The sequence below is a fragment of the Mercenaria mercenaria genome, chromosome 1, assembly GCF_021730395.1.
Source record: "Mercenaria mercenaria strain notata chromosome 1, MADL_Memer_1, whole genome shotgun sequence".
NCBI lineage: Eukaryota > Metazoa > Mollusca > Bivalvia > Venerida > Veneridae > Mercenaria > Mercenaria mercenaria.
In genome coordinates, this window is record NC_069361.1 from 18,603,629 (window position 1) to 18,614,713 (window position 11,085).

The 11,085-nt window shown below is 36.0% G+C and overlaps 2 protein-coding genes across 8 annotated transcripts in view; both read right to left on the minus strand.

Moving 5' to 3' along the window:
• The window catches only part of LOC123544851 (uncharacterized), a 107,624-nt gene extending 105,234 nt beyond the window's left edge, over positions 1-2,390 (minus strand). For all 7 annotated transcript variants that reach the window (XR_006685186.2, XR_008370601.1, XR_006685177.2 and 4 more), the window contains exon 1: positions 2,236-2,390. The gene's annotated coding sequence lies outside the window, so the exon portion shown is untranslated. The remainder of the gene's footprint in view (positions 1-2,235) is intronic.
• Positions 2,391-7,115: 4,725 nt separating this feature from the next.
• Positions 7,116-9,759, minus strand: LOC123544853 (GRIP and coiled-coil domain-containing protein-like). The gene is made up of 3 exons (XM_045330925.2): positions 9,305-9,759; positions 7,950-8,042; positions 7,116-7,443 (listed from the first exon to the last, which is right to left on the minus strand). Exons 1-3 carry the CDS (start codon positions 9,721-9,723, stop codon positions 7,374-7,376), a joined length of 582 nt encoding a protein of 193 aa, XP_045186860.2. The 5' UTR covers positions 9,724-9,759; the 3' UTR covers positions 7,116-7,373.
• Positions 9,760-11,085: the final 1,326 nt, after the last annotated feature.

The window sequence follows — 11,085 nt, forward strand, 5'->3', positions numbered from 1 at the left end:
CGAATAATCACTACACGCGACTCGGAAGTTGAGACTTCTCTCAACCGCCCGAAACATGTCCTGGCTATTTTCCACCTTGCAAAGCTTAAACTGGATCAATTTTCATGCAGTTTCTTTTAGGAGAATAAAGAATAAATATGTCACGTAGAACTTGTTTCTGCGCATAATTTATGCAAATAAGCTACTTTCCAAAACAACTGCGCAAGTTAATATGCCTGGGCAGACAGGTACACGAGGGGAGATAATTTTGACCTCACGTTAGAGTTACTTGTTCTTTTTGTTGTTATTGTAGCCGGTAAAAGCTTGGTAAAGAAGTTTGTATGTGCATTTTACTCTTTTTCTCCCATAGCCATATCTATCAACACCCCCCACCCACTTTACACACTGATTTTGGTCATTCTGAGCTGTATTTTGAACACTTTTCATAAAATTAAGATCAAGTTTCTGCCAAAAGTTTCAGACATCTTTCCTTCTAAACTATGTTTACTGTTCAAAACATATCAAAACAACAACTTTTACTTACATCAGAGGCACGAGACAATTCCCACCATTTCAGTCTTTAGGTCAGACACTGCTGATAATTTTCCCATAGGCTTACATTGTAAGAAATGACAGTGTAGGACCCTCTTAAAACTTTCATTGGCACATAAGGGGTCATTTTTCCTATCAAATAGCCTGCCAGGCACAAAAATACCATTTTCATATGGGCATGCAGGATCCATTTTTTTCTATTTCCATTCATAGACAACCACCCTCAACTGTGCATGGAATTAAGTGGAGTACTTACTTCACTAAATTGCTAATTCCAGAATTAAATATATAGCCAGGCAGCTATAAAATACCTCAAATTGCACAGAAAACATTACATTTCAAGATTTTAAATATATTTTCATGATCAAAGGCAACACCTTTTAACCAATCAGCTGATGTCTCATTGACTCTTACAGGTTCCCCTACACACTTCTCAGCCAATCCGAAGCCTTGTTTCTAATAGCATTATCTGACCTCATGTGCAAACTCCAAACCCTTAGCTCCAAGGTCAAGGTCACACTTAGGAGTCAAAAATTAACAGGGTATGTTTCTTGTACGGTCAGTAACTCTGCCATTCATAAAGGGATTTTGAAATTACTTGGCACAAATGTTTCTCATAATGAGACGACGTGCCCTGCGGATGACCCGGACCCCTAGCTCTAAGGTCAAGGTCACATTTAGAGGTCAAAGGATAACATGGTCAGTTTCGTGTCCGGTCCATAACTCTGCCATTCATAAAGGGATTTTGAAATTACTTGGCATAAATGTTCCCTTTAATGAGATGAGGTGTCATGCTCAAGACCCAGACCCCTAGCTTTAAGGTCAAGGTTACACTTAGAAGTCAAAGGCATTTCTTGTCTGCTCCATAACTCTGCCAGTTATGAAGGGATTAGAAAATAATTTGACACAAATGTTAACCATACTGAGGTGTGCCACGCTTATGACCCAGGCCTCTTATGTCAAGGTCAAGATCACAAACTGATATGTGATTTTTTTTGCGCATACAACTTTGGTATTCTTGCGCGTACTTCGGGGGCATTTGTCACCAATATTGACAGCACTTGTTTTGTGTTATGCTTTTATTTCTAGCAAACCCCAGACAAAAATGTTGGACACGCAATAATTACAAACAAGGAAGAAATAGTTTCAATTCTGTAGAAAAGAACACTAACAAAGAATAAGAGGCAAAAAGGCAAAACTTCACTCCGACCTTATAAGCTCTGCTGAAAGTGAATCGTGTACATATTCCTCCAAGGTGTACCTTTTAGCTATGGTTAGATCTGTTGTGCTCGTCGTTCGTTGGCGTCGGCGTCTCGATTTATTCAGGTTTTTTTTATTTGTTTGATTGTTTGTTTGTTTTGGGTTTAAAGCCACTTTTCAACAATATTTAACGACAAACAGTTAACCTAACCAGTGTTTCTGGATTCTCTACCAGTACCAACCTGTTCTCCGCAAGTAATTGCCAACTTCCCAACATGAATCAGAGGTGGAGGACAAATGATTTTAGACATAAGAGTCTTTTATCAGTTCCTCAAAGAGAACATACACCTCTCCCAGAGATCGAAGATCTGTGATACACCTATTGAGCAAAGCGGGCGGGCTATTTTTGTATGTAAGCTGGTATCTCAGTTGCCGCTGTTAGGTTCATACTTTCGTTTACTGTGATTAATACCGACGAGAAATATAAGGGAAAAAATCCCTTACCTTTGCTGTAACCTGTTAATATTCCTGTGAATAAAAAAGATATCCGTTACACAAAGTTACAAATGGTACATCTTCATTTACAACTAATTGCTGTAAGTCCAAACCATACTAAATGATACTATTTTTATTTCTGTTAATACAGACGGAAGATGAAATCTAAGTACACTTGAAACTACTCTTGTTGTTGCAATGAGTAACTGTCTGAGGCACCATAAGGGGAAATATATTTAAAGTATTCCCAACTAGAACACAATGAAAAATATACTTATGATATTTTTAAATTTGGAATTAAACATGAAATTTGAGCACTCTTATGGTAAATACTAAAAAATCCTTATAGTACCCGAAACAATTTGCAGACGTTTACATTAACATTCAGAAACATGATTATATGGTGGCTGATTTCTGCCATTTCGTGTTTTCTTGTTGGCGGGGCGAAAAGTGATGTACGCATATTTTGCCTGGTGTCTCCAGCCACTAGCAAAATAAGGTATCCAGCGTTTCGCACGTTGAGCCAGGCCTTCAGATGCCTGATTGCAGCCGTTTCCATATTTGAAAAGGTGGCTTTTGGTACTGTTATATTTGCCCACGCCCTGTGAGGTCTCCGTGACACTCATACGCAATGAGATGGTCACTGTGATGTACTTATTGTATTTTCTGCCTGATGTTTGCAGTCACTGGTAGAAATAAGGCGTCCAACGTTTTAGACGCTGTAGTAGGGGTCGGAGACCTGGGACCCGTTTACTCACTGTAGGCTTTGAGAAACCCACTAAGTCTTATATTCGCCTCGCATATGCTGTCTGGTGTCTGCAGTCACTAGCACAATGTAAGGTATCCAGTGTTTCGAAAGATGACTCAGGCCTTCAGAGGCATGACTGCTGCCGTTTTCTGTTTGAAAAGGTAGCTTATAGCGGCTTAATATAGGTCAGCGCCATTAGTCGGTCTCGTTGGATCTCTAAACGCATTAAGAAGGTCACTGTGCTGTACGCATCGAACATTCTGCAGCAACTAGCAAAATTAATGTGTCACATGTTTCAGACGTTGAGTCAGGCCTTCAGAGACCTGGTTGCAGCCGTTTTCTCATCGCGCCGTAATATGGTTCGGCTCCCTGGGACGGTCTTGTTGGCGCTCTCTACGCATTGAAACAAGGTCACTGTCATTTACGCAACGTATATTCTGCTTACAAGAAACTGACAATTAATCCACATGAATAACTATCTTGTTCTCTACAAGTAACTGATAAATTCACTACTGTTCCCTGCAAAAATAACTACTTCTCACTTGAAGAACTGTCCTGTTCACTGCAAGAATCTAGCACCTTCTCCGCATGAAGAACTGTCCTGTTATGTGCAAGAAACTGAAACATGAACTACTTAAGTGTTCTCTGCAAGAAGGCAGCCTTCCACAAGAAGAACTATACTGTCACCTGAAAGCAACTGACAACTTCTCTATATGAAGTAACAAACTGTTCTTTGGGAAAAACATGAACTTTACTGTTCTCTGCAAGAAACTGGCACATTCTCTATATGAAAAACTGCCCTGTTATATGCAAGAAACTTGTAACTTCTAATAGAGTACTAACCTGGTCTTTGTAAGAAAGCAACTCTCCACATGAAGTATTAAACTGTTTTCTGAAAGTAACTGGCCACTTCTACACATGGAGATTTAAAGTTCTTTTTATGTAACTGACAACTTATCCACATGACGTACTTTACTGTTCTGTGTAAGAACCTGATAACTTTTCCACATGAAATACAGTTGTAAATGGGTTTTTTTTTTCAATGTTTAAAAAATAATCATTAGGATAAACTTAAAACTAAGAATTATATGAGGTAGGTTGCTGGGATTGTGTCAATAATGCAATGGCGGAAAATGGCGATTTTTTAAAGAAAAAAAGTAAAACCACGCATTATAGATGCGTGTTTATGGCTGAAGGTTACAATTACAAATGCATTTTTAGTTTTAAAGTATTGTTTCGTCGGGAATTTTGATATCAAAGTGATATTGTTTAGAGTTGTTTCACAGCAACACAATTGAGGTCATATGACTTGAAGAAAATTAATAAGATACTGTAAACAGTACTTAAAATCTTCATGGTCGCACGGCTTTATTTGTATATGTTCCATATAAAATAAACAATTTTTGAGAGCTGTCACACATAGCCAATCCAATTCTAAAACCTATCGTCAGAAATGACCGTGAAACAAAAACAAAAAACACCAACAAAACTATACAATAACAAGTTCATATAATCAGTATGTTTAATTTTATGGCATTTTCAGTAACGTGTGTAATTGCATCAGTTTCATCGAAAATAGTTGTTACTTTTAACATAACATAAATGAGACAATATGTATTAAGATGTAGATATGTAACAGAAAAAAGGCAAGAATAAATAGAGGATATTTGTTTGTTTTGAATGAATATGGAATACATCTCACTGAGAAGTGAGAAAATTTCAAATTGTGAACATTTTCTCACTTCGAGGGGAGATATATTAAATATTCACGAAAAACAAACAAAGTTTCTTTTTATTTATGCTCAGTTACGTTGAGATGTGCATTTTGCAACAATTATTAATCTCAGCGCGTGAAACAGACGCGCGTAAACAGACATGGCGTCAGACGTGTTGTGACGTTAGAAAGACGCACACAACATAAAGTTTCATTTTATTTTATTTTTTGCTGCATAACGTTATGAAATTCTCATTAAGTAAAATAATTTGAATCGAGGAATATACTATTAAGAACAAAGTGCGACTGTTTTAAGCAAATAATTTAAAATTCATACACAATGTATGAGGGGGCGGAGCTATATCTCTCACAGTGTGAAAATATAGATTTCATATTTTCACAGTGTGAGTGATGAGATATAAAAATATTTAACTGACAGAATACAGTATTTCATTAGTTAGCATAAAATAAAAAGGAAATATCATGTTGCAAGAACGCAGCCGCCTTGGATCTACCAGTGTATATATGATTTTGGACATTTGACAATTTACGTCCAGCTATGCATTCGGCTCTTCTTTGGCTGCTACTGTAATTCATACGAGAAACCAGTCGGAAAATGCCTAAATCGCATACAGAGAATTCCTTATGTGTAGATTAATAAATTGGAAAGCGGTGCCTTTGAGTGATAATGGCCCTACAACGTGATAGTAGCCCGTGGGCTTCAGCCGAATGGGCTATTGTCTCCACGCTAAAAGGCACCGCTTTTTCATATATTTGCCTGTTTATTATAGTACCAAGTTTGTGTTACACATTCTCTTCTTATATTATGTTTGATTCATTATCGTTGTATATCTAAATTGCTTCCAGGGCCTCAATAGTTAGCGCGAAAAATTTACGTCCGTAAACAGAAATGACGTCAGCTCGTTGCGGTTTCTATTTTGCTTTATTATCATTTATTTTTCCACCTGTTGCACGTAAAAGGAATAACAAGAAAATAAAGAAATTGAATATAATTAAGTCACAAATCTTCATATGTTACAGGGGAATATGTAACAAAACAAGAAAATATTTGGGAGAGCGGTGCTTTGGAGTGATTTTTGCCATGGAAGAAGATAACAGCCCTCAAGCAAAAGCGCACGTGCTATTAGAGATCTATCAACTTGCCAGGGTCATTATCATTCAAAGGCACCTCTCCCCACCAACCTATACATATCTTCAGACACTGTACATTATAAAATCAGCGTTATCATAATGCATAGAGGATAGAATATGTGTATTTTCTTTATCAGCTTATTGAATAACTTGAATATACTTAGGCGAGGCTCTGTCGAACACTTCATGGCTTTTATTCACGGGTTTAATAGTTTAATTAATTCCGAAAGCAATTTTCTTCTTCTTTTCACACAAAGCTTTTTTCCTAAAATATCGAAATTTCTTCTTTCTGAGCAATTCAGCCAACGTTTTCAATACTTAAAGACCCACCACAACCTAGTGACCTACTTTTTCCTCCCACGTGAACTCCGTGAAAATCATTCTGATAGTACTGGTATCATATATTTATTCTACAAGATGTCAGTTTGACAATTTAGACCCTCCCTGAATTAACGTGTTTTCGCAACTTCATCTGAAACCTAATTCGGTCAATCTCTTTTGGGTATAGTTTTAAAAACATAATAGATGACTATCTTACACTGAAAAAATATAGTGTGGTCTGAACTTATCTTAATACATCAGGTAATGTGCATATTGCTACTTTAATTTCATGATATATTAAGACATAAATATGTTGACTTGACCTTATATATGTCACTGTAAACTTGTAGCGAGATACTCGTACTTCTCAATTTTTTCATGCAAATGATGTATAATTAGTTAACTATTTGTTTCAAGATAAAGAGATACCATTTTTCATTTTGAAATAGTTACAGGTCCGTTTGAAAGAAACCAGGAAGACTTCATTTCACACTGAGTTCGAGGGCATTGTTTAAAGTAATCTCTACTACATATCTATATATAAGCACCTGAACGATAGACTGTGGTAAATTACCCGACAGACCACAAGAATACTAAGATTATTCTCACTCTTACATTGTCTTTGCAATATTTTGAAAACAAAATGCTGGACTTCATTTAACCAATTAGTAATTAAATGGACGGCATGCGGCAGAATGACGTCATAATGCTTTCTCACCGGTCCGCGTGTCAACCGTTGTTTATCGCAGAATATACAGAGCTTTATTTTCTTCTTTGTTTAACTGAATATCTTATCCAACCATGTTAGAAAATTTTATATTTTTGAACATTTCGAATGCATCAGCTCATACACCTTCGACATTATTTAACTGCTTGAATTCTTTGATAATCCGTCTGCTATGCATTCACTGTTCTAGTTATGGTACAATGCAAGAGAGCAACAAATCACTGAAAAATGCGGAAGATACGTTTTATTCTGTTGTTTTCTAAAGACATCTTCATTGAAATACATGTGTGAGATAATAACAATAGACATTTCAGACGGCAATATAATGAAACAGTTGCTTTTTCTTGTTAATAAAGAATTTCTTTGTATCAAATCAATTAATTAAATGCCTAATTGATTCTTGTGGGATCAGTAGCTATGAAAGTCATGTGATTAAAAACTGTATTTTAAATCCATCTCCGCCGTATGTATTGGTACAATCCTTTTCATTCGTTAGCGTCCTGTTCGGCCGCTCTGTTGACATCATTCCACTTTTCGTTCTTTTCACGAGCATTCCTGAAATAACAAGAGATATATTTTAGCGACTTTTTAAAACTTTCGATAAAAGTTAAACTAGTGCGTTTATATCCATTTGTAAAAGTGCAACAATGTATTGCTGTCTCGTAGTTTTTTTAATGTGATTTGCACGCCGGGGGAGGCGCAAGCGTGAGACAAAATGCAACATGTTCTTCGGTGAGATGTACTTTCTCAAACAAATCAATCTTACAGGATATACATGTAAACTAATCTATGTTTATTGTGTTTTACATGTAGACTAATCTATATTTATTGGGGTAGTCTTTAAAACTTCAAATTGATATATATCTTTAAGGTTATCCATAAATTTAAGCAAACACATGTTATTGACTATTCCTGAAGTAAAGAAATAAATTGTCAAACTAACTGCGAGAGTTGGTTAAGGTAATGCACTTTCATCAATACGAAATGAATACTGTTTTAAACAATTAGTGCAATACAAAAGACGTTTATCTACAGTAGAGACCGATAAATTATCGAATTACCGTATCAATACTGCGGCGTTCCTACCACCTTGTCCGCGTTCGACTGTCTCACGGAAGTTGTCTAAGGTCCTCAAGTTTGCTTCTCTCTTGCCACTGTAATAGAAATATTATGACGTCACATAGCTGCATGACATCTGTTTGCTTGCCACTTGGTTATGAAGTGCAGGGACTCCATGGCCAGGTGGTTAAGGTCTCTGACTTCGGACCACTTGCCCCTCACCGATGCGGATTCGAGTCTCAATCGGGGCATTGAATTCTTCATGTGTGGAGGTCATCCAGCTGGCTTACGGAAAGACGATGGTTCCACCCAGGTACCCGCCCGTGATGAAATAATGCACGGAGGGGCACCTGCAGTGGTCTTCCTCCACCATAAAGCTGGGAAGACGCCATACGACCTATAATTGTGTCGGTGCGATGTTAAACCCGGCGCAACAAACGGTTGCGGAGTTCTACTTACTTTGTACAAACGTATCATTATCATTTTTAGTTAGCACGAAAGAATGAAAATACACTTTTTGTGTTTTATTGTCTGATTTACCATGGTTTATAATTCAGATACTGAATATTTATCAACCCGGGCGAAAATCTTCATAGTTAAATTCCATCGCATATGAAACTTGAGTCGTGGCAAAGCATTCGAAAAAAAAATTCTAACTCCTTTGTTATTGATAAATATACAACACTTGACTTCCTCCACTGTGTTACTGACAATGCAAGCCATGTTAGCACAGAAAACAGAGAGATCAAACGGGGTTTGTGTAATTTGTACTTTTTTGGAAAAAAACAATTAATATGTATATGGAGTCTTAGTGCTTTGATTTCTTTTTGAATACAAACTAAGGCGTTTTAAAAGATAACCAGGCAGAATGTTTCTTTGAGTTTAAACAGACCCCCTCCCCCGAATTACCTTTGTAGAATTTGCACAGTGAAATAGAAAACAACCACTTCAGGCTGGATACATTTCATAATTTCAATTTGACATTTTAAATATAAAGATTTTATGCAAATTGTTTGTTGCAGCCTAAATAGTCAAACAATTAGAACTCTTGTAAATAAGTATTTACTTAAGTGTTACGTACAAAGAAGAGAGATTATACCCAAATATAGTGTAATCTGCATAAAGGACAAACCGGCTAGAGTATGAAATAGCTCCAGATCAGAGTCATTACGCTGTCTGCAAATGCACAATCATTTTAGTTGTCTTGTATTAATAAATTTTATAAAATATAATGTAATAAAGTCAAGAGAAAGGAAAATAACACCATCGTAAAACTAGACTCGTCAATTAGCTAGACATGCTATTATTCTTACCAATTGTTTTAATTTTGTGAACAAAATAACTTGTTTGTACATACATTTGTTTTGCCTTTTCTTTAACACTGTCCCATACATCTCCACCTTTGTCTTTGACATTGTCCCACGTATTTTCTGTATTTTCTTTAACATCGTCCCACACATTTCCGGCATTTTCTTTAACATCGTCCCACGCATCATTAGCCTTGTCTTTGACATTGTCCCATGTATTTTCTGTATTTTCTTTAACATCGTCCCACACATTTCCGGCCTCTTCTTTGACATCATCCCATGCATCTTCAGCCTTGTCTTTTGCTTCGTCCACTACATTTCCAGCCTTTTCTTTCGCATTATCCCACGTTCTACCAATCCATCTACTGCCGCTGCTGCCACCACTTCTCCTTTTCCACCAAGCGTCAGATGTACTTGCAAATAAAACAAAAAGTACAAGCACTGTAAATACACGTCTTTGTAGATCCATCTTTTCCCCCGAAGACCAAGGAGGAAGTGTCCTAAAATATTTTAACCAGCTTTGATTATATACTTGTTCAATGACAAAGGGTTTCTTCCTCGTTCGTAAAATTTTGTTTATTGTTTTAGTTTTTATGTGGGACGTTCCAAAATTGAAAGTATAATTGTTTAATTGATTTGTGTTTAAAAATGCGTATATGCATGATTATGAAGTTATCAATTCGTTATATATGAGTAACAATGTTAACATTAGAATTGAACTAGAAAAGTCTATATGACAATTATTACTAAGTATTGTTAACAAGTTAATGCTAAGAAGTGTCCTAATGCTTGAGAGTACGCGTTTTTCCATACACCTTACAAACAACAAATAGTGCTGCGTACAGAAATAGAAAATTAAAAGTTTGGTAAAGCAAAGTTTTGTTTTCAAAATAAATGTCTTGTGGAAACTTATCATCTGTTAGTTTATTAATAGAGCATGTACATAGCTTTTCATATGGCTAATTTAGTTACTGTGATTTCTTCTTGATAAACTGTTCTCGTTCACGGTAGAAAATGTTTAATAAGTATATTGCTGTTTGACATTCCATAACTCAATACCATATGTATTTACCTAAGCTATAATGCCATGAGCAGATTACGATTGTGTGTTAATTTAAGTACGGGCACTTTTCTACAATATGCAAATCAGTGACTCTTGTGGCTTTTTTGTTTTAATGTATAATAATGTTCCGAATAGTTTGTGTGTGGTTAAATTCAAAGTTGCGCTAGCATGCACCCTGTAAATCAGGAAGTGTGAATGATGTAAAACAAGGATCGCGTGACAGAAATATCTACGATTTATCTGTAGTCATTGGGCATTCATTCTTTCAAACTATTTTTGAATGTCTTTTGTGTTTAAAGTATGAACAAATTTACTACGATGTATAGGTTATCATTCAGTGATAAACTTGAGCAGTCTGGATGAAAGTTACAATGACTATCTTGTGCGTTAAACGAAACATCAAGTATGAAACTTTTTTGATAGACTTTCTAAGGATTTATAATGCTGAATTCCTAATGTTATAAAAACAAGACGATTTGTCATGGGTTGTAACTTGACTGATCAATCTCAGAAACTGCTATTGTTTATAATGAAAACATTTTTTTTCGAAAAGATTTTTACTTGTGGGCTTTGACAAAATGCGAAGATTGTTATATTTCATTCGTACTCAAGACGCTATAAACCAACGTATTATTGGTGACGTGATTATTTGCATAATTAATTAAGAAATAATGAGTATCAAAATAAGGTTTATCGTAGAATAACCGAAGTTTGAAGGCCTAGGTAATATATTTCTACGCATAAGAACGACAAACGAGGGATATTCTG

What these genes read in the sequence shown, in the direction of transcription:
- LOC123544853 (XM_045330925.2), bottom strand. Translation starts at nt 9,723, where the DNA reads ATGGATCTACAAAGACGTGTATTTACAGTGCTTGTACTTTTTGTTTTA. An exon ending in AAAGAAAAGGCAAAACAAAT is followed by an intron (nt 8,043 to 9,304) that starts GTATGTACAAAC and finishes TTTCTATTACAG; the next exon opens with TGGCAAGAGAGAAGCAAACT. An exon ending in AACGCCGCAGTATTGATACG is followed by an intron (nt 7,444 to 7,949) that starts GTAATTCGATAA and finishes TTGTTATTTCAG; the next exon opens with GAATGCTCGTGAAAAGAACG.